General features: G+C 42.1%; 1 protein-coding gene across 1 annotated transcript in view; it reads left to right on the plus strand.

The window, feature by feature from the left end:
* LOC115412786 (thrombospondin type-1 domain-containing protein 7B-like) overlaps nucleotides 1-24,522 on the plus strand; it is a 150,410-nt gene that overhangs the window by 33,378 nt on the left and 92,510 nt on the right. Inside the window, exon 6 of the mRNA XM_030125448.1 lies at nucleotides 12,457-12,654. Coding sequence (XP_029981308.1) covers nucleotides 12,457-12,654 — 198 coding nt within the window. The remainder of the gene's footprint in view (nucleotides 1-12,456; nucleotides 12,655-24,522) is intronic.

Raw genomic sequence — 24,522 nt, forward strand, 5'->3', positions numbered from 1 at the left:
CTCACACACAGTGTCATTAATATATTTCAAGGAGCGGGAAACACAGCGTCTGCCGCCTTGCACCGGTCTCTGTTGCATGCTGATTTTTGATGGCGTTCATAAAAAGCCGGAGCAGGCGGTGTGAAACCATATAAAATCACTTTGAGCGAGCCGCGCTGCCTACGAAGCCATGAAGACTTACTAAGGAGTGCAGTGTTTTTATGAGCGGGTCGTCCACTCCGGCTCCTGGAGTGACGGGGGATTTCTTGCTTCTATTGAATTTGCACTTACTCTTTATGTTTTGTTACAACACCAGAATAAACTGTACTCGATCTGGCCCCAAAGGCCTTCACAGCCAACAAGCTGAGATACAGCCTCAGCTTTGCTGGGTAGAAAATTACATATTTAAATTGGCCTACAGAAGCTTTATGTGCTCTCCCATATTTTATGTTATCTCAGCCGATCATATTTTGCAGCCGTCTGGGAGAATGAATCGAGCAGCGGAGGATGAATAGAATGGTAGTGATGCTACGACTTGAAGGAGTTAGCCCAGGGTTCTAAACTCCTGTTCTTTCAGGTTCCACATTCAGTCTGATCTGATCTGCAGTGGACCCAACCAGGAAAAGAAGAACAGAATAAACTAGAAAGAATGACTACTGACAATTTTTGTCTGCGTTTGAGTGAAAAAAAATATTAAATGATGAAAATACTTACTTTTATAAACTATCCAAACAAAAAGATGTGAATAACCTGAAAAAACGGACATTTCTTCAGTAAAATCAGTGTAATTTTCTCAGTCTTCTTCGTCCACTTCTCATTAGTCCATGTGCATTCTGGATCAGATCTCCAAAGACACTAAACACTGAGGAACAGGAAGAAAAGAGTTCAAACTGGACTGAATTTAATACAGACATTTCAGGTTGGACACATTTGTTCAGGTTAGTCACATTTTATTGGTACAGGAGAGTTTGGAAATGGAAAGAGTTTCACAATTTATTTTTTTTGCACTAAAACAGAAAAACATTTAAAGTTGTTAATTCAAGATTTTTTGCTTAATTCAAGATTTTTTTTTGGCTTAAAGCTCTACCTACCGATGTGGCATTTCTCACAGCACTAAGTAGAAGTTTCAACATGAACAACCCGCCTCTCTCCAAAGCCTCGCCCCCTTCCCTCTGCCTGAGCTCTGAGGCTCCTCCTCCTCTCTCCTCCTCTAATCTGATGCGCAATGAAAACAGAGGAGGAAGCAGAGGTGGAGGTCCGGTCCGTTTTGGCGTGTCCGCGGACCCCTCCCTCAGTAATCAGATGCATCATCCACCTGCTGCGGGCCCGCGGCTCCTGTTCCATCAGTAGACCTGGTCCATCAGTAGACCTGTTCCATCAGTAGACCTGGTCCATCAGTAGACCTGTTCCATCAGTAGACCTGGTCTGTGCAGTACTGGGTCAGGGTCTTCACTGCAGTGCCCAGGGGATGGGCACACGCACTGTGAACGCGCGGCCTCCGCGAATTTTCCGTGGACATTTGAGGTTTCATAGTCCATACAATTATCATCCTACATCATCTTACATGTGTGACACCAGGTACATGTACCTGTATGAGTCCCACCGTCAGAAAAGCTGAGCTTTATGCAGACCTGTTCAGTCCAGTACAGCTGACTTCCAGACTTTTATCTCCATCCTTCATTCATCAGACTCCTGTTTGTTCTCCTTAGTTGTTGTTTCTGTTCATAAATCTGTTTAATCCCTTCCACATGTGCATGTCAGTTCTATCCAAACACATCCTAGACAGTAGACTGTGGTCAGTGGTCAGTAGACTGTGGTCAGTGGTCAGTAGACTGTGGTCAGTGACAGCAGACTGTGGTCAGTGGTCAGTAGACTGTGGTCAGTGACAGGAGAAGCAGCGACAGTGAAGCATCAGATTCAGAGGGACACATATGGGATGTGAGACGGAGATAATGAATCGGATGCTGGACGGCCGTAATGGATGATTGACAGGAGGCTCAGCCAGGTTCGGCCAATTATTTTATTCGGACCGACTAAAATGATTGGTCAGACTTTTATTAGAAATATATGAGAATTAAACATTTTTGAGTTTCAATACCTGGTGGATTTCTTTTCCATTTTAGTTTGACACACACTTATTAGGAGCATTTGAAGATGACAAAAGAAAAGTGTAAAAATGGCACATCATACGGTAGAGCTTTAATTCCAGATTTTTTGCTAAATTTAAGATTTTTTTTTTTGCTTAATTCAAGATTTTTTTTGCTTAATTTACCATTTTTTCCTTAATTCAAACTATTTTTTTTTGCTTAATTCAATTCAAGACTGTGGAATTTTTGACTTTGCAAAAACATCCCAGGGGCTGGACTGGAACCTTTGGTGGGCCGCATTTGGCCCCCGGACCACATGTTTGACAGCCCTGAGCTAGAGGGAGGTGTATCTAAGCAACAGTGTGTTGGATGGAGCTTGTTTCCCTGAAATAAACCTGCTATGACCAAGAAACCTTTCAATTATTAATATCCACGGGGGCATGCCCACACCAAATTGTTTTTTGCGGTTTGGATGTGAGTAGCAGTAAGTGCTCCGGGCGATACTGCCATCGATCCAGCGTCTCTTTGCTGTTGAAGAGCACAGTTGGGCAGGACGCTCAGATCAGGCTCCTGAGCCGCCGCCGCCTCACACCAGCGGTCGGCCGTGGATGTAATTTGTAAAGGCTGCGTCCGAGGGTCAGGAAATTCCACCTGCGGAGCCAGAAAAGGTGGCCCCTCTTTGTCAAGGGTCAGAACGCCGGTGAAATGAGTACGGCTCAAAATGAAAAGCTGCAGCTCAAGTGTCAGACGTACGCCGGAGCCGAGAAATGGCATTTTATCTGCCTATCATCTGTCTGTCAGATGAAGGCGCCAGGGGATGGGACGAGTCAACAGAGGAGAGACATGAGGTGTCCCAGCATTTATTTATTTTACAGGGAATAAACATTCTATTGAACCATTAAAGACCCAAAATACCCACCAGTGTCCAAAGCATTGACTGATCTAAACTGTTTCATTCCTGTTGATCCTCTAATCCTATTAATCCATGTCAATAATTGGCGTCAAATACAGTTCTTCCTCTTTTCATGGTCATCAGATATGACCACATTTGGACGTTGCAGAAAACTGAATACCCAGTGTCTTTTTCAGTCCAGTCTGTCCTGAACTGAACACAAACCCAGTGTGTCCGTCCACTGGCACTGATCCAACTGCATGGGTTTGACTGGAGAAGCAATGTTGGAGAAGATGACGGTGTTTCCACGGTAACTACGGAGCCTCTGAACGACTAAAATGCATCAGCAGCGCAGAAGTTGAGCTTTTCCATGAATGATCCCAGTGTGTCTTCAACAACAGTGTTTGTTTTTTGGGCATAAATTAGCTGAAACTCATGCAAATCCTGTGGACTGCAGAAGAACCTGACCGCTGGATGACATCTGATTAACGCCTCTGCCGTGGTGTTCATTTTCACTTGAATAACATCAGAAAGGAAATGAGTAAATTTTTAATTGCCATACTGCTGGGCTTTACACGCACTTCATTGAATTCATGGCCTGAAAGGCTTCTCACTGTTCCATGTGTGCTGGTGCAGGTTTTAGTCTGGGACATGAGTAGGAGTGAGTATGGGAAGAATCTGACCATACGATACAAATCACAAAACTAGGATCACAGTACGATCTATCATGGTACTGTTAAAAAGGCAATTTTTTGTTTGTTTCTTTTTTAAGAATGATTATTTCCTTGAAGAATTGAATTCCAGCAGAAATCTGCACAAATCCTAAACACATTTGTATTTGATCCCAACAGGATCTAATGTTCTATCAGCAAATGTTCCAACTGTGTTCAAACTGAAATTCTGTTTTCCAGACATTCCAGTTTCAGATCCTGTTCAAATGTTCAGATTCTATCAGTTCACAACTAACATCAGAACAGGATTGGAGTTCAATCCAAACAAAGGAACAAACATTATTGAATAAAAGAGTGTGAAATAAGAAGAAATAAAATCTAAACAATAAAGACAAATTAAAATGAACCTCCACAATATCTGCATTTGAATAAATACCTAAAAATATTCACACGGTGCTTTTTAATATCGATACAGTGTTGGGAAATGAAAAATCATGATATATTGCAGAACCCATATTTTGTAACAGCCCCAGATACTCGACCTAAATGTAAGCTTTTGCAGTATAACAGTTAGTGATAATCAGCTGATAACACTGACATCTGGGTTCTTAAATCATGTTCTTGTCAAATTCAGTCTTTTAATATTTTTGCTCTAATACACGATATCAGTTTGGATAAAATAAGGTCATGTCTACGTCCACAGTACTGAGGCAGTAAATATGGGCGTGTCTGCGTCCACAGTACTGAGGCAGTAAATATGGGCGTGTCTATGTCCACAGTACTGAGGCAGTAAATATGGGCGTGTCTGCGTCTACAGTACTGAGGCAGTAAATATGGGCGTGTCTGCGTCCACAGCACTGAGGCAGTAAATATGGGCGTGTCTGCGTCTACAGTACTGAGGCAGTAAATATGGGCGTGTCTGCGTCTACAGTACTGAGGCAGTAAATATGGGCGTGTCTGCGTCCACAGCACTGAGGCAGTAAATATGGGCGTGTCTACGTCCACAGTACTGAGGCAGTAAATATGGGCGTGTCTATGTCCACAGTACTGAGGCAGTAAATATGGGCGTGTCTATGTCCACAGAGCCAGTCAGATGTCCTCATTTGTCCTGTTCCAATCAGCAGTAGGACATGTCTCAGATCCACTCATGGACACTGTTCCATGAGCTCATTGTCCTCTTGTGTCCACAGTACACTGCTCATATATAGAGTATAACGCCCCCCCATACACACCACAACCACATGATGTCAGTCCACTACAGTTTACTCTGGTTTGGGCCTTTGGTCACATGACACCGGCATTGTCAGTGACTGAAACCATTTTTTTGGAGAACAGGTCCCAGAGCGTAAACATGTCCCAGCTCCGCCCCTCTTTATTTCAGTCTTTATTTGACTCTCTATTTCAGTATTTATTTGACTCCTTATTTGACTCTCTATTTCAGTATTTATTTGACTCCTTATTTGAGTCTTTATTTCATTCTTTATTTCAGTCTTTATTTGACTCTCTTTTTCAGTATTTATTTGACTCGTTATTTGACTCTTTATTTCAGTCTTTATTTCAGTATTTATTTGACTCCTTATTTGACTCTTTATTTCAGTCTTTATTTGACTCTTTATTCCAGTATTTATTTGACTCCTTATTTGACTCTTTATTTCAGTCTTTATTTGACTCTCTATTTCAGTATTTATTTGACTCCTTATTTGACTCTTTATTTCAGTCTTTATTTGACTCTCTATTTCAGTATTTATTTGACTCCTTATTGACTCTTTATTTCAGTCTTTATTTCAGTCTTTATTTGACTCTCTATTTCAGTATTTATTTGACTCCTTATTTGACTCTTTATTTCAATCTTTATTTGACTCTTTATTCCAGTATTTATTTGACTCCTTATTTGACTCTTTATTTCAGTCTTTATTTGACTCTCTATTTCAGTATTTATTTGACTCCTTATTTGACTCTTTATTTCAGTCTTTATTTGACTCTTTATTTCAGTATTTATTTGACTCTCTATTTCAGTATTTATTTGACTCTCTATTTCAGTATTTATTTGACTCCTTATTTGACTCTTTATTTCAGTCTTTATTTGACTCTTTATTTCAGTCTTTATTTGACTCTTTATTTCAGTATTTATTTGACTCTCTATTTCAGTATTTATTTGACTCTTTATTCCAGTATTTATTTGACTCCTTATTTGACTCTTTATTTCAGTCTTTATTTGACTCTTTATTTCAGTCTTTATTTGACTCTTTATTCCAGTATTTATTTGACTCTTTATTTCAGTCTTTATTTGACTCTTTATTCCAGTATTTATTTGATTCTTTATTCCAGTATTTATTTGACTCTTTATTTCAGTATTTATTTGACTCTTTATTTCAGTCTTTATTTGACTCTTTATTTCAGTATTTATTTGACTCCTTATTTGACTCTTTAGTTCAGTCTTTTTTTTACTCTTTATTTCAATCTTTATTTGACTCTTTATTTCAGTCTTTATTTGACTCTTTATTCCAGTATTTATTTGACTCTTTATTTCAGTCTTTATTTGACTCTTTATTCCAGTATTTATTTGATTCTTTATTTCAGTCTTTATTTGACTCTTTATTTCAGTCTTTATTTGACTCTTTATTCCAGTATTTATTTGACTCTTTATTTCAGTATTTATTTGACTCTTTATTTGACTCTTTATTTCAGTCTTTATTTGACTCTTTATTTCAGTCTTTATTTGACTCTTTATTTCAGTATTTATTTGACTCCTTATTTGACTCTTTAGTTCAGTCTTTATTTGACTCTTTATTTCAATCTTTATTTGACTCTTTTATTTCAGTCTTTATTTGACTCTTTATTTCAGTCTTTATTTGACTCTTTATTTGACTCTTTATTTCAGTATTTATTTGACTCCTTATTTGACTCTTTATTTGACTCTTTATTTGACTCTTTATTTCAGTCTTTATTTGACTCTTTGACTCTTTATTTCAGTATTTATTTGACTCCTTATTTCAATCTTTATTTGACTCTTTATTTCAGTCTTTATTTGACTCTTTATTTCAATCTTTATTTGACTCTTTATTTGACTCTTTATTTGAGTGGTGCTCCGACAGGTGTACAGTAGGAGTCGTTGCACCTCAGCAGGAAAACCCCAAATTAGAAACAGAAACAGCAGCAGCAGCGGAAACACAGTGAAGCTCAGTAATTGGAGGGACAGGTGTCACTGGGAAAGTCTCTCCAACTCCTGGAACTTGACCCCAATCAGTCACATTCCACCATTTTTAAGCAGCTGCTCTTGTACTGTGTTTTTCACCCATTATTTCCATCATCTAACCTTCTCTGTTTTGTCATTTTTATGCCTCGGTGCCAGAGCTGGTGTGTGTCTGGGTTGTCCATCTGTCCATCTGTCTGACCGTCCATCTGTCTGACCGTCTATCTGTCTGACCGTCCATCTGTCTATCTGTCCATCTGTCTGACCATCCATCTGTCTGTCCGTCTGTCCATCTGTCTGTCTGACTGTCCATCTGTCTGTCCGTCTATCTGACCATCTATCTGTCTGTCCATCTGTCTGTCCATCTGTCTATCTGTCTGTCTATCTGTCTGTCCATCTGTCTGTCTGTCTGACCGTCCATCTGTCTGTCCATCTGTCCGTCCGTCCTCTCATATGTCTGTCTGATTCATGTGAACGTCAGATCTCAGGAACAGTTTGATGGAATTCCTTCAAACTGGACCCCAGCGTTGGTTGGATTCCAGGCTGAACCGGGTCCATTCTATCAGCTGTTCCTGTACTCATCCACATGCACAAACATGCACTCATTTGCACAGATTTCTATTGCACACTTTTCTATTTATGAAGGTCTGATGGACTGTTGGTGTCAGCTGTTGTTGGTCCGTCTGTAAACTTTTTCCAGAACCTTCTTCTCAAAAACTGTCACCCAGTTTAAATTCATAGCAGAGGTAAATTCCAGATATTTGATGGACGTCAGTGGGACTGGTTTTGACTGGGACCTAAAACTGTTTTAGATTTGGATGGAGCTGAGGCCAATATAAACATTTATCGTCTGCCTAAACCTGTTCTATGTCACCTGAATTCAGTCAGTTGAATTAAAATGAGTCTCATTTGTATTTTCTATATAATGGATGACTGAATAAACATAAACATAAACCTGACATTTTCATGTAATTGTTCTTTTTATACCAAAAGAAATAGAACCATCTGCAGTTGTCATTATTTATTGGTCATTTGAATAATATTGTGCTGATCTGAACCACTTCACATGGACTTTGGGCTGAATGTGGAACCTGAACTGAAATGATCTGGACTCCTTAAACTAAGTTCTGTTTATATGTTCAGTGGAAGTTTGGCATTTCAGACATTTATTCCACAGGCTGGATTGAACTCTGTGGCGGGCTGGGTGACACCCCTGATGTAACCCATCATCTGTCACTCCATCACATGTTTATTTATGTGTTTACAAAAATAAACAGTGAATATTAATGAACATCTACAGATCTACAGCAACTGCAGCTGGAAATATTACATCTGTAGTCCCTAAACCCATATATATATATATGTGTATATATATGTGTGTGTGTGTGTGTGTGTGTGTGTGTGTGTGTGTGTATATATATATATATATATATATATATATATATATATAGTGCAGATTATAACAATAGTTCTTTATTATTGGAGCGACTGTAATGCCCAATATTTCCCTCTGGGATTAAATAAAGTGTTCTGATTCTGCTTGTGATATAGTGACAGGATAAAAGATTTAATAAAGTGATAACAGTAATAGTGGTCCTAACTAATATATATGGGTAATAAGTAATATAAAAATAATAATAAGAATAATAAACTATAACTCCATGTTAGAAGCTCAGTTCCACTGGTGGATCTTCAGACATCTGCTCTGTCTGAACAGAACCTCCTCCTCTGAACAGAACCTCCTTCTCTGATCAGAACCTCCTCCTCTGTCTGAACAGAACCTCCTCCTCTGAACAGAACCTCCTTCTCTGATCAGAACCTCCTCCTCTGAACAGAACCTCCTCCTCTGATCAGAACCTCTTCCTCTGAACAGAACCTCCTTCTCTGATCAGAACCTCCTCCTCTGAACAGAACCTCCTTCTCTGATCAGAACCTCCTTCTCTGAACAGAACCTCCTCCTCTGAACAGAACCTCCTCCTCTGATCAGAACCTCTTCCTCTGAACAGAACCTCCTTCTCTGATCAGAACCTCCTCCTCTGAACAGAACCTCCTCCTCTGAACAGAACCTCCTTCTCTGAACAGAACCTCCTCATCCATGGACCATCTGTGAAAGTGAAGTGAAAACGCTGTGCTTTTGGAAAACTACTAAATGCAGATTTGTCCCATTTCAGACATGTGGACGTCATGTCCATCTGTCTGATCATGTCAAAGATGGAAATCTGACAGTGAGTCATCATTACACCTTTTTAATTTCATCTAACAACTCATTAAAAACCAATGAATCATGAAACCAACAGCTGAAACACAATCAGTTTGATCAAATGAAATCTAAAACACATGATCGTTGGGTTCCATTTACTGGATGGACTTAGATTAGAAATGAACAAAGCGGTCCCAGGGGGTCTGCAGGTCCAGAAGAGGTTTGGATTATTTTTATGACAGTTTTAGAAAAAAGGTTGGATCTCATTTCAGTTGTCCGTATTTTCATTGACTTTTGTCACAGTAAGCTCAGCTGTTGTGTCTGAAACTCCTCATATCCAATCTGTTCATCTTTAATCTACCGCTGAATTAACCGCATGTCTTTGAACTCAACACGATTAACGGATGAACCCCATTCTATAATTATCACAGTTCTGGACCACACACATGCTTTTTATGTTTACCTGCAAAGTCTGAGTAAGACTACGTGGATTTCACACCAGGTTAGTGTGAAATTTAAATTAATTTAATATCACATTAACCCTTAAAGACCCTTTAAAGACCCAAACGTCCTCCTTTAACCCTTACAGACCCAAACGTCCACCTTTAACCCTTAAAGACCCAAACGTCCACCTTTAACCCTTACAGACCCAAACGTCCACCTTTAACCCTTAAAGACCCAAACGTCCACCTTTAACCCTTAAAGACCCAAACGTCCTCCTTTAACCCTTACAGACCCAAACGTCCACCTTTAACCCTTAAAAACCCAAACGTCCACCTTTAACCCTTACAGACCCAAACGTCCACCTTTAACCCTTAAAGACCCAAACGTCCACCTTTAACCCTTAAAGACCCAAACGACCACCTTTAACCCTTAAAGACCCAAACGTCCACCTTTAACCCTTAAAGACCCAAACGACCACCTTTAACCCTTAAAGACCCAAACGTCCACCTTTAACCCTTAAAGACCCAAACGTCCACCTTTAACCCTTAAAGACCCAAACGTCCACCTTTAACCCTTACAGACCCAAACGTCCTCCTTTAACCCTTACAGACCCAAACGTCCACCTTTAACCCTTAAAGACCCAAACGTCCACCTTTAACCCTTAAAGACCCAAACGTCCACCTTTAACCCTTACAGACCCAAACGTCCACCTTTAACCCTTACAGACCCAAACGTCCACCTTTAACCCTTACAGACCCAAACGTCCACCTTTAACCCTTAAAGACCCAAACGTCCACCTTTAACCCTTACAGACCCAAACGTCCACCTTTAACCCTTACAGACCCAAACGTCCACCTTTAACCCTTACAGACCCAAACGTCCACCTTTAACCCTTACAGACCCAAACGTCCACCTTTAACCCTTAAAGACCCAAACGTCCACCTTTAACCCTTAAAGACCCAAACGTCCACCTTTAACCCTTACAGACCCAAACGTCCACCTTTAACCCTTACAGACCCAAACGTCCACCTTTAACCCTTACAGACCCAAACGTCCACCTTTAACCCTTACAGACCCAAACGTCCACCTTTAACCCTTACAGACCCAAACGTCCACCTTTAACCCTTACAGACCCAAACGTCCACCTTTAACCCTTACAGACCCAAACGTCCACCTTTAACCCTTACAGACCCAAACGTCCACCTTTAACCCCGTCATCTTCTCCAACATTGCTTCTCCAGTCAAACCCATGCAGTTGGATCAGTGCCAGTGGATGGACACACTGGGTTTGTGTTCAGTTCAGGACAGACTGGACTGAAACAGACACTGTTTATTCAGTTGGATCTGTTTCTGACAGAAGAACCTTTGAATTTACTCTGAGTTTGAATGAACATCTACATGATCAGTGAATTAAATATAGGAAAATACAGGATTTCCACAGAAAAAGCTCAAACTAAAGAGGATAACATTGGAATAAAGGGTGGTAAATCACTTAGGAAAAGGTCAGACATAGAGGAAACCTGTGGGTCTTTCTGTGTTAGTGGGTGTGAGTCAGACTGAAGGCTTTGCCTTTGCTTTTCATCCAAACCACCTTTAAATCAAACCTTTCCAGGGCTTTATTGCTGATTTCTAAATCTATATATTCAGTATGAATTGAATCTGAATGTGTTTTTATTCCTGTTCTCATCTTTAGTACTTCTGAACACAAACGGAGGAAAATGAAGTCAGATAAATAGATGTGAACCTTGCTTCATCTGAAAATATCTCACTGACTTACAAAGGATCTTTGATTTTCAGACCGATGAATAATAAAGTCACTTCATTTATACGGAATCATCTCGTATCAGCTGTATTTTAACTCTGTGGTGTTGTACACGGATTCATCTTATACTGACCTGACACTGAAACGGGCAACACTTCAACACATACTTCTAAGTCCTTTGTGCTTCGAAACTGCTCTCTTTTTTTCCTCTGAAACTTTTTCTTTTTTCACTCTTCATTTGACTGCAACGACAGTGTATTAGGGCCAGAAGAAAATAAAACCACCTGTCACTATGAGAATAAAGTCGTAAAACATCCAGATAAAACCCATAATTTTATGAGAAAAAAGTCGAATACAGAGAGTTATAATTTTACAAGAATGAAGTTGTAATATTTTGAGATTAAAGTCATCATATTTCCTGAATAAAGCCATAATATTGTAAGAATAACATCATAATTTAAAAACAGGTGGAAAAATATCATCATTTCCAGAATACAGTCGTCCCCACTGGTCTGATAATGGAGAACTGTGAACATTCTGTGAGGTTTTACTTTCATTTAGGGTTGAAACACAAAGGCCAAATACTGAGACTATCAGCCCCACCCACCAAATACTGAGACTATTAGCCCCGCCCACCAAATACTGAGACTATTAGCCCCGCCCACCAAATACTGAGACTATTAGCCCCGCCCACCAAATACTGAGACTATTAGCCCCGCCCACCAAATACTGAGACTATTAGCCCCGCCCACCAAATACTGAGACTATCAGCCCCGCCCACCAAATACTGAGACTATTAGCCCCGCCCACCAAATACTGAGACTATCAGCCCCGCCCACCAAATACTGAGACTATTAGCCCCGCCCACCAAATACTGAGACTATCAGCCCCGCCCACCAAATACTGAGACTGTTAGCCCCGCCCACCAAATACTGAGACTATTAGCCCCGCCCACCAATGGGGACGACTGTATTCTGGTAAATGAGGATATTTTTCCACCTGTTTTTAAATTACCGCTTTATTCTGTAAATATGTGGACTTGTGTGCTGCCATATCCAAAGCTGTGGTGGGTTTCTGTGGTTTTTTCGGGTGCTGCAGGTGCTGAACAGGTGTTTTTGCGTCAGGTCACATGCTTCCTGTTCCACCTGCTTTATTTCAAACCCTTTATGTGTCTGCGTATTCTGGAGTGGGAGTGTTTTTCCACTTGTCCTTTTCTTTTTGACGTCAGGTTTCCGGCTGAGGAGACGGCAGGTGTTATGGGTGTCCAGCAGTCCTCCACAGACCTGCCCCCATCTGGTGGAGTCCGTCCCCTGTGAGGAGCCGGTCTGTTACCAGTGGCATGTGGAGGAGCTCCCATGTGTTCCAGCCCAAAGCCCCTGTGGTCCAGGAAGGGCAGTCCACAACCTGACCTGTGTGGACTCTGAAGGTACTGTCCCACTGTCCACCTGCAGTTCACTGACACAAGGTGGGGCGTCCCCCCCCCAGGTCCAAAACCACTGTCCACCTGCAGTTCACTGACACAAGGTGGGGCGTCCCCCCCTAGGTCCAAAACCACTGTCCACCTGCAGTTCACTGACACAAGGTGGGGCGTCCCCCCCCCAGGTCCAAAACCACTGTCCACCTGCAGTTCACTGACACAAGGTGGGGCGTCCCCCCCCCAGGTCCAAAACCACTGTCCACCTGCAGTTCACTGACACAAGGTGGGGCGTCCCCCCCCAGGTCCAAAACCACTGTCCACCTGCAGTTCACTGACACAAGGTGGGGCGCCCCCCCCCCAGGTCCAAAACCACTGTCCACCTGCAGTTCACTGACACAAGGTGGGGCGCCCCCCCCCCAGGTCCAAAACCACTGTCCACCTGCAGTTCACTGACACAAGGTGGGGCGCCCCCCCCCAGGTCCAAAACCACTGTCCACCTGCAGTTCACTGACACAAGGTGGGGCGTCCCCCCCCCAGGTCCAAAACCACTGTCCACCTGCAGTTCACTGACACAAGGTGGGGCGTCCCCCCCCAGGTCCAAAACCACTGTCCACCTGCAGTTCACTGACACAAGGTGGGGCGTCCCCCCCCCAGGTCCAAAACCACTGTCCACCTGCAGTTCACTGACACAAGGTGGGGCGCCCCCCCCCCCCCCCAGGTCCAAAACTACTGTCCACCTGCAGTTCACTGACACAAGGTGGGGCGCCCCCCCCCCAGGTCCAAAACCACTGTCCACCTGCACTTCACTGACACAAGGTGGGGCGTCCCCCCCCCCCAGGTCCAAAACCACTGTCCACCTGCAGTTCACTGACACAAGGTGGGGCGTCCCCCCCCAGGTCCAAAACCACTGTCCACCTGCAGTTCACTGACACAAGGTGGGGCGTCCCCCCCCCAGGTCCAAAACCACTGTCCACCTGCAGTTCACTGACACAAGGTGGGGCGTCCCCCCCCCCCAGGTCCAAAACCACTGTCCACCTGCAGTTCACTGACACAAGGTGGGGCGCCCCCCCCCAGGTCCAAAACCACTGTCCACCTGCAGTTCACTGACACAAGGTGGGGCGTCCCCCCCCCCCAGGTCCAAAACCACTGTCCACCTGCAGTTCACTGACACAAGGTGGGGCGTCCCCCCCCAGGTCCAAAACCACTGTCCACCTGCAGTTCACTGACACAAGGTGGGGCGCCCCCCCCCCCCCAGGTCCAAAACTACTGTCCACCTGCAGTTCACTGACACAAGGTGGGGCGTCCCCCCCCAGGTCCAAAACCACTGTCCACCTGCAGTTCACTGACACAAGGTGGGGCGTCCCCCCCCAGGTCCAAAACCACTGTCCACCTGCAGTTCACTGACACAAGGTGGGGCGTCCCCCCCCAGGTCCAAAACCACTGTCCACCTGCAGTTCACTGGCACAAGGTGGGGCGTCCCCCCCCCCCCAGGTCCAAAACCACTGTCCACCTGCAGTTCACTGACACAAGGTGGGGCGTCCCCCCCCCCCCCCCAGGTCCAAAACCACTGTCCACCTTCAGTTCACTGACACAAGGTGGGGCGTCCCCCCCCAGGTCCAAAACCACTGTCCACCTGCAGTTCACTGACACAAGGTGGGGCGTCCCCCCCCAGGTCCAAACATGTGGGGATGTGAGTAAAAACTGTGCAATGACTTTCAAATCTAATGAACCCATATTTCATTTGCAATAGAGCAAAAAAAAAAATCAGCTAACGATTAAACTGAGTTAATGTACAATTTTAAGAAAAGAGTTAGCAAGTCCTATAACCCTAGTTCTATAACCCTAGTTCTATAACCCTAGTCCAATAACCCTAGTTCTATAACCCTAGTCCAATAACCCTAGTTCTATAACCCTAGTTCTGTAACCCTAGTCCAATAACCCTAGTTCTATAACCCTAGTCCTATAACCCTAGTTCTATAACCCTAGTCCTATAACCCTAGTTCTATAACCCTAGTTCTATAACCCTAGTCCAATAACCCTAGTTCTATAACCCTAGTCCAATAACCCTAGTTCTATAACCCTAGTTCTATAACCCTAGTCCAATAACCCTAGTTCTATAACCCTAGTTCTATAACCCCAGTCCAATAACCCTAGTCCAATAACCCTAGTTCTATAACCCTAGTTCTATAACCCTAGTCCAATAACCCTAGTTCTATAACCCTAGTCCAATAACCCTAGTTCTATAACCCTAGTCCAATAACCCTAGTTCTATAACCCTAGTTCTATAACCCTAGTTCTATAACCCTAGTCCAATAACCCTAGTTCTATAACCCTAGTTCTGTAACCCTAGTCCAATAACCCTAGTTCTATAACCCTAGTTCTATAACCCTAGTCCAATAACCCTAGTTCTATAACCCTAGTCCAATAACCCTAGTTCTATAACCCTAGTCCAATAACCCTAGTTCTATAACCCTAGTTCTATAACCCTAGTCCAATAACCCTAGTTCTATAACCCTAGTTCTATAACCCTAGTTCTATAACCCTAGTCCAATAACCCTAGTCCAATAACCCTAGTTCTATAACCCTAGTCCAATAACCCTAGTTCTATAACCCTAGTCCAATAACCCTAGTTCTATAACCCTAGTCCAATAACCCTAGTTCTATAACCCTAGTTCTATAACCCTAGTCCAATAACCCTAGTCCAATAACCCTAGTCCAATAACCCTAGTTCTATAACCCTAGTCCAATAACCCTAGTTCTATAACCCTAGTTCTATAACCCTAGTCCTATAACCCTAGTTCTATAACCCTAGTCCTATAACCCTAGTCCAGTAACCCTAGTTCTATAACCCTAGTTCTATAACCCTAGTTCTATAACCCTAGTTCTATAACCCTAGTCCTATAACCCTAGTTCTATAACCCTAGTCCTATAACCCTAGTCCAGTAACCCTAGTTCTATAACCCTAGTTCTATAACCCTAGTTCTATAACCCTAGTTCTATAACCCTAGTCCAATAACCCTAGTTCTATAACCCTAGTCCAATAACCCTAGTTCTATAACCCTAGTCCAATAACCCTAGTTCTATAACCCTAGTTCTATAACCCTAGTCCTATAACCCTAGTTCTATAACCCTAGTCCTATAACCCTAGTCCAGTAACCCTAGTTCTATAACCCTAGTTCTATAACCCTAGTTCTATAACCCTAGTTCTATAACCCTAGTCCTATAACCCTAGTTCTATAACCCTAGTCCTATAACCCTAGTCCAATAACCCTAGTTCTATAACCCTAGTCCTATAACCCTAGTTCTATAACCCTAGTCCAATAACCCTAGTTCTATAACCCTAGTTCTATAACCCTAGTTCTATAACCCTAGTCCAATAACCCTAGTTCTATAACCCTAGTCCAATAACCCTAGTTCTATAACCCTAGTTCTATAACCCTAGTCCTATAACCCTAGTTCTATAACCCTAGTCCTATAACCCTAGTCCAGTAACCCTAGTTCTATAACCCTAGTTCTATAACCCTAGTTCTATAACCCTAGTCCTATAACCCTAGTTCTATAACCCTAGTCCTATAACCCTAGTCCAATAACCCTAGTTCTATAACCCTAGTTCTATAACCCTAGTCCAATAACCCTAGTCCAATAACCCTAGTTCTATAACCCTAGTCCTATAACCCTAGTTCTATAACCCTAGTTCTATAACCCTAGTTCTATAACCCTAGTTCTATAACTCTAGTTCAGTAAGTGCTGTGACACGTACCTTATTCCAGAGGTGGGGGGGGTGACATAACATTCATACTTATGCAGACTAACCCCCCCCCCCCCCGTAGACAGTACCGCCCCCGTTGAGAAACAGTGGTTTAAACATTCTATATGTTTCCTATTTTTTCAGTTTTCTCTTTTTACTCCAGTGTATAACATTTGTGTTCCATTCTGCTTTTATTTACATTCCACATAGCATCCCAGCCTCATTTATTTATTTATTTATTTATCTATCTATCTGAACGGGGGTGGTATTCAGCCACTAAACACAGAAACACATGGGCTTCACATCATTTTTTGCTTTTTAATCTGCCTCTTGTTAGTTGTGATTATGTGCTCATTAATATTTGTAAAGGTTTGGAAGTTTTAGCCTTGAGCTGCAGCATTTGTTCTAAATATAATTAGACTAGATGTATGATGCTCAATAAAACTGGTTAATGCCGTGTTAGAGCAATCACTGCCGCAGACATAATGTTATCTGTGGTGTTGTGACGCTCAAACTCTCAGGTAGAATGTGATCCTTTGTGCTCAGCCGTGTCAACACGTTGGCTGAAATCAGCTTTAACTGAGCATGAATTATTCATGAGGGACCGTCACTGAGTTTATGGGCACAGAAAACACTGGGCTGATTAAAAGTCAGAATCATCGCTTCCTACAAGGCATTAATTGCTCATCTCCATAGATTATAAACCTAATTGCACCCTTTTTCTGCCCGTGTTTTATTATTCTGTCACAATGGATCATGTGCGTGTTTATCAGGACGGCAGTGGCGGTCCAAATATATTAACCAACAGGAGAGTCTAATGAGCTTTGACAGGAGGAACGAGGATGCGAGCTTTGGCGAGTTTTGGGAAAAAAGGCTTATGAAATAATCTGCGGCGGATTTATTGTTAGTGAATGTTGACAAGTTGTTCGCTGTTGCTTCCTTAATTGGCTTATCGGACTTAGCAAACACACGGAGCTAGTTTCACACATAGTCAAAACAGTGTCAGGGCCAAGTTGGTCCGTGATGCAACTCCTGTAAGGGGCTGGGGGGGGCTGCTCGTCATTTGTGCACAAAGGAAATACAAATTATGTTCCGATGTTTTTGTCTAATAAAATGAACGGATAGAAGAAAATTATGTAAATATGTCGCTGACCCCGCCACTACTGCAGTGACACATCCAGGCCAAGCCCTTTCACAAATAACACACGCTTTGAATTTTTTCTGTGGTTTTTTTTTAGTTGACCTCAAGGAGTTGCTGCTAATTGCCCGTCTGTGTGCACAGTCAGACCAGCTGCACAGTCGAGCGCTCCCTCTCTGCTCATATACAAGTCGAAATTATAAAGATGCTGAAATAAATCAAATTTATGCAGAAGCTCCTCTAAACTGGGCTGAAGTCTGCGGAGGTGGTGCTTTACTTCTCTACTTGTGTTCCCATAAACACTGCAAGAATTATACAAAAACAGCTCTTATTTTAAAAAAAAGAAGCAGAAACATAAAAACTCAGATTGCACTGTAAAAATGAGATATTGCAGCAAATTGCGTGTTGACCTGGCCGTCTCCAAACCCATGTCTCATCTCATGATCCCTGCGGGTGAATGAGGCAGAAAGGGTATGAAGAGGCTGAAGAAAGGTGACACTCCACTCCATTTGGAGAGCTGGACTTTTGTCCAAAAAGCTCATGTTTTGCTGATCTGATGCCATGTGGGTGACGATACCAATATGAACACACATTAACCCTTTCATGCATACTGGTCACTCCGGTGGACAGTTATTTTACAGCTGTTCTCTTGTATATTCATGGGTTTTGCTGTCTTAGTTTGATATCAGCTGAAACAGTGGACACTTATGCACCATCCCATAATATTCCTTAATTGTAATTCATACCATTAATGTGTGTGACAGACTGCAGTGGGATGAATAAGAGTGAATGGTTGGATGGGAATGAATATTTTAGATAGATGGAGCTATAGAAAGGCTTTTTTTTTTTTTTTTTTTTTTTTTTACTGTTTTGTAGTTTTTCTTAAAGTCTGTTTTTTAATGCTAACATCAGCCTGTTCAGGGACTACAGGTGGAAATGAGCACTAGTGTTAGAACCTGGAACACTACAGCTGTCCTGGTTAAGGTTAATGTATGTTGTGCATTGTCCCTGTCTAAATAAATAAATAAAATGGAAAAAATAACTTTGCTGTTCTTGATAAACCTGATCTGCAGTAATATGTTTTAGTGTACATCAATTGCTAATTGTTATTAGACTGTAATTAACAGTTTTCTTAATCAAAAAGTTTTTTTTTTTTTTTTTTGCATATTATCTCCATGAATTGAGTAACAACTAGTGTTAGAGTATGATAAAATGTGATAAAACGGCATCAGTGACTTTAAAGATGTTTTTATTTCATGGTTTTCACAGTTTATCACTTTCTGATCATGCGTTTTAAATACATGTTTCTTTTCTTCAAAAATCAAATGCATGGGGTCCAGCTGAGTGGACATTTTTGTAACTCCATGAAAAATAGGGTCATAAAAAATATCAATTGCATTTTTTTTTCATGCCTGAAGAGGGGAAAAAATCGCTCAAGAAAAAATATGGACTAAGGTTCTGATAATTCATGCATGAAAGGGTCAAAGCTGCAGTGTTTGATCGTATTTTTTTTGGGTTAAACTGAGTAAAAGTCCCATAATTCCCTTCCAGTTCATTGTAGTCCATGTGCTCTGACAGGGAACCAGAAGTCCACCTGCATGTGTAGAAAATCCACTCAATAATGGAACCTTTGTCTGATCCAGGGGTGTCAAACATACGGACCAGGGGCCAAAACCGGCTGGTCAAAGGGTAGGGATGGGAATCAATAAGAATTTAATGATTCCGATTCCATTATCGATTTTGCTTATTGATCCGATTCCATTATCGATTCTCTTATCGATTCTCTTTGGGTGTTTGTGTTAACTGTCTTTTATAATTCCATCTGCACAGAAAATAAAACATGCAGTATGAACAAATAATAAGAACAGATGATGCCGGGCTCGGTTTGGGGGGTGGGGGGGTACAGTGAAAGTCATTTCCTTTCCCCTTCCTTCAGAAGCCTGTATTTGGGTACGATGTTTGTTTCCCACACCGGAACCAGAACTGGGCCCAGATGACGGCCTGGTGTTCACTCTGACACTAGATTCACAAGCACCGCTGAGTAGAGAATCAAATGAATCACATGTGGACGAATGTTTGAACAGACTGGAGGGAGTCCACCTTTAGAAGAAATGGAAGCTTTGACAGAGTTCAACTGGACCTGGTGTGGTCTGTTTGGACCTGGTGTGGTCTGTGTAGACCTGGTGTGGTCTGTTTGGACCTGGTGTGGTCTGTTTAGACCTGGTGTGGTCTGTTTGGACCTGGTGTGGTCTGTTTGGACCTGGTGTGGTCTGTTTAGACCTGGTGTGGTCTGTTTAGACCTGGTGTGGTCTGTTTGGACCTGGTGTGGTCTGTGTAGACCTGGTGTGGTCTGTTTGGACCTGGTGTGGTCTGTCTGGACCTGGTGTGGTCTGTTTAGACCTGGTGTGGTCTGTTTGGACCTGGTGTGGTCTGTTTGGACCTGGTGTGGTCTGTTTGGACCTGGTGTGGTCTGTTTAGACCTGGTGTGGTCTGTTTAGACCTGGTGTGGTCTGTTTGGACCTGGTGTGGTCTGTGTAGACCTGGTGTGGTCTGTTTGGACCTGGTGTGGTCTGTTTAGACCTGGTGTGGTCTGTTTGGACCTGGTGTGGTCTGTTTAGACCTGGTGTGGTCTGTCTGGACCTGGTGTGGTCTGTGTAGACCTGGTGTGGTCTGTTTGGACCTGGTGTGGTCTGTTTAGACCTGGTGTGGTCTGTTTGGACCTGGTGTGGTCTGTTTGGACCTGGTGTGGTCTGTGTAGACCTGGTGTGGTCTGTTTGGACCTGGTGTGGTCTGTTTAGACCTGGTGTGGTCTGTTTGGACCTGGTGTGGTCTGTTTAGACCTGGTGTGGTCTGTTTAGACCTGGTGTGGTCTGTTTGGACCTGGTGTGGTCTGTTTAGACCTGGTGTGGTCTGTTTGGACCTGGTGTAGTCTGTTTAGACCTGGTGTGGTCTGTTTAGACCTGGTGCGGTCTGTTTAGACCTGGTGTGGTCTGTTTGGACCTGATGTGGTCTGTTTGGACCTGATGTGGTCTGTTTGGACCTGATGTGGTCTGTTTGGACCTGGTGTGGTCTGTCTGGACCGTTTCTGCCTTAACTCCATGTTGTCTACGTTCTGACCAAAACAATGCAGCGTAGGCATGACGTCATCGCACATGCACAACGAAGGCAGAATCGATAAGCAGAATCGTTAAGCAGGCAGGCAGACGATTCCAAGGAATCGAGCTACAGGGATCCGGTTCTCAAAAAGAACTGGTTCTCGATTCCCATTCCTACCGAAGGGTCCAGTCTGGCCCACAGCATGAATTTATTACACTGAAAATATTAACAGTCAAGGGTGTCAAATACTGTAGCATCAGGAAAATATTTACAATCACAGACTATTCTCACAATAAAATATGAATAACCTGAACAAATAAAATGACTTTCTGATTCTTACCCCTTGGGCTGAAGGGGTATTGTAATAGTTTGGTTGTCTGTCCGTCTGTCTGTCCGTTCAACAATTTAATCACATTATTCGAAGAATGCATTAAGATTTCTGCACCACATTTACACAAAGACAGTCTGATGTCAGTTAAAGGGCAGTAATTTGTTGTGGAAATGTTCAGCTGACAACCCACACAGAGAGGAGGAGAGAAAGTTAGAGGTGAAATAAATGCATTTATTGAGAAGTCATTGACAGAGGAGCTCTGCAAGTGAAGTCTGATTAAACATGAGAATACTACAGAGTATATAGACCCAAAATCCAACCCCCTCGAACCATGATGTCATCCCCATACATCCATCGTACCACTCCATACCATTCCTTCCCATTCCATGGGGAAGAGGTCATGGTGACCTCTTAACCCTAACCTTGTTCAAATCATATCTAGCGTGCAGGCGCCATCACCTACCTGCACATCCAGACATTTAGGTGTTTGGGTTTTAAATCAAGGCAAGAACTCCCTTCTTGGGTCAGGATGATACACAGTTGTAAATATCACACAGAGGCATATGACATGAATAATGACTCAGCAATAAAGAAGATGTACCAACAGTATAGAAGTAAATTTTCCACCACAAACTTTCAACAGAATCGTACTCTATATTTGGCCAAAGGGGATTAAAAGTGTGCAGCATGATCTGTTTGCTGCTTCTTGTCCTGGGGTCAGAGGTCACACTAAATACTGACTTTAACCTTTAACCCATTTAGTTCGTTTTTTTTTGTCAGTCTTTTAAGGCCGTGCACAGATTTCCTGTATTGTTGAAAAATTACAATCGGACTTTCTGCAATGATAACTTTAAAAATAGTGAATCAATCAACATATAACTTCAGGGCATGAAACTAGAACATATTACCTCCATCTTGCAGAGAAATGTGGAAATTGTAAAGCGTGTCAGAAGGCCCTTCCCTCCAAGTTTTGTAGGAGACACATTGTCCATTGTGTTGACGCCGTACAAATATGAAGTTGTTCATTGTGTTCTCGCACAAAAATATCTTTTGAAAAAGTGACTGTTTGTTTCTTTTCACTTTCAACTAAAGAAATGAATAATGAATTACATCAAAAAGGAAATAGATTTCTGAGTTTTACAAATGTTGGTAAGGTGCAACAATGAATGATTCAAGAAAGATATTAAATTATTATTAATACAATGAATGCTCTGAGCAGGAGCTAGTGCTGACCAACCAAAAAGAATTTACAGTTTGAGAACTGGATCGGTAAGAATCACAGTGAAATGCTTGTTAACAGATGTTAGCTTCATAGGGAACAAATGCAAAATGGGAATTGACAGATCAATACATCTGTCAACAACCAAACCTCACAGAGTACACACCACTGATATAATGTTATGCACAGAATTTGAATTCATGTGTTCGTTCCCGTCAGTTGTGAGCAAAATATTTTCATTCATATGGATGTTAAGAGCATCTAAGTGCCAAACTGGGAAGAAACGAACCCATGACATGTTTTACACAGGTCCACATTTGTCTGTGGCCACTGAACCAAATTAAATAGGGTTCATATATATACATACATATATATATATATCGGCTAAAAATGTCCGTCGGGGGTCAAATGAGTGTCCATTTGTGTCCAGAACAGTTGTCCTACAGTCACAGAAGTGTGTGTAAATAATGCTAATCCATTTGTGCACAGACTACTGATATTCTCTGACAGTGGAAGCTCTATTTTCATAAATATTGGATTTGGAATAGCACGTGGATGTGAAAACTTTTGCTGGTGGGCGGACGTGACATTACCCATGATGCTCTGCTCAGTCCCAGTACTTTATTAGGAATAAACTTCTAGACTTCCTATTGCTAATTGTGCTCTTCTTCATAAATGTTGGTATTGTGGATCTAAAACAATCCCAGCTGACACAAAAACACTAAATGTGTCAGTGGACGGATGTGACATGGTTGTTGTGGATCCCATCATACTGATGCTCTGCAGCCATGTCAGCGTTTACACTAATGATCCCTGTGCAAAAACTAGGAGCACTATTATTTATTGGATAGTTTAGCATCAGACTAAAGAGGAAAGAACAATCTAGAATTGTTCTTTGTGTCTAAAAATGCTTCTTATTGTAAAAGTGTTGATGTAAACAGTGCTGTGTGCCATTCTTCATGTATGTGTTGGTGGAACAGAAGCAGGATGGATCAGCACCATACTCCAGATTGAACCTGTACAAATAAAACATGTGATATGGAGGAGAGAATCTGGGAAGAAAAACTGGGGAATCCAAAAGAAGAGAAGATTTGTTTTTCAGCTCAGTTCAGTTCAAATAGAACTTGTCCATTTGTGACATGAAAATATAGCATTAATTGTGCTGAAATGGTTCATTTTTGAGCTGAAAACATAGTTCATATGAGCATCAACATGTTGAACAGAAGTGAAATCCTGTCCATTTGAACAACTGTCATTTACCAACACAAAGTTCCTTTGGATTCACTGAGACTGATTTAATATGAACACAGACACAAAGAAGAGCTGTGAGCACATTTGAGCTGATATATATTGTTTAGATTTGATCCCAGAGGACAGAGTTGATCTGGTGTTTATTTCTCCCTGATTTCAGCTGATTTCAACATATGACTGTTTTCAACTGTTATCATGTGAGACATTTGGTGCTTTTTAAAAATCAACTGTATTTGGATCCATTGTGATATTTTTCCACAAATAAAATCCAGATTATTCTGTACAACTGTGAAAGAAGACATCAAACAGTATATTACATATTTAATTAGTCATCAGTGAAACCATCCAGTGTGTCATACAGAGTCCCAGTCGTATAAATGAAGCGTTCACTCTGCTGTGAGTGGAAGGCCCGTCGGTACCGTCCCTGTGTGCAGCAGCAGCTTCAGGTTGGTTTGTTTACGTGCACAGTTTCCGTGCCGTTTGTGCAGTCATATTTTCCGGTGCTCTCAGCTCTGTGCAGATCAGTGGGAGTCTGTAAGTGCAGTGGCAGGAGTGTTTAGACTGACTGTGGAGATGCAGCGCCTCAATGCACACACTCTGTTGACTTGTTTTCAATCATTTTCACTGTTTCCAAAAGTTCAGAAAAGGTTTGACAGGGAAGGAGTCAGAGGAAGGGGAGGGAGACGTGACTTCCAGTATCTGCAGGGATGAGCTGAGGGCTTCCAATAGTCTGATGTGCTGTCATAAACACAACACAAAGCCCACCTTCTGAACATACAAACCCAAGCCGTCTTTCAAGTGCAGATTTATTTTAAGGTCATGGAAAACGTCCAGGTTTGATTTAAGGAGAAACGCTCCAATCCGATATTTGCATCTGGGATCGACACCGATACAGAAGTCAAATCTGGATCAGGTATCGGTGACAGTGGACTGATCCATAGTGGCCCGTAGTTCCATCCAGAACTGTAAATAAACATGTATTTAAACGGCTCAGATTCATGCTGTGAACAAACACATGATGTCAGTCCACTGCAGTTTACTCTGGTTTGGGCCTTTGGTCACATGACACCGGCGTTGGCGGTGCCTGAAACAGT

The sequence above is a fragment of the Sphaeramia orbicularis genome, chromosome 21 (genome assembly GCF_902148855.1).
Source record: "Sphaeramia orbicularis chromosome 21, fSphaOr1.1, whole genome shotgun sequence".
In the NCBI taxonomy this organism is placed as follows: Eukaryota; Metazoa; Chordata; class Actinopteri; order Kurtiformes; family Apogonidae; genus Sphaeramia; species Sphaeramia orbicularis.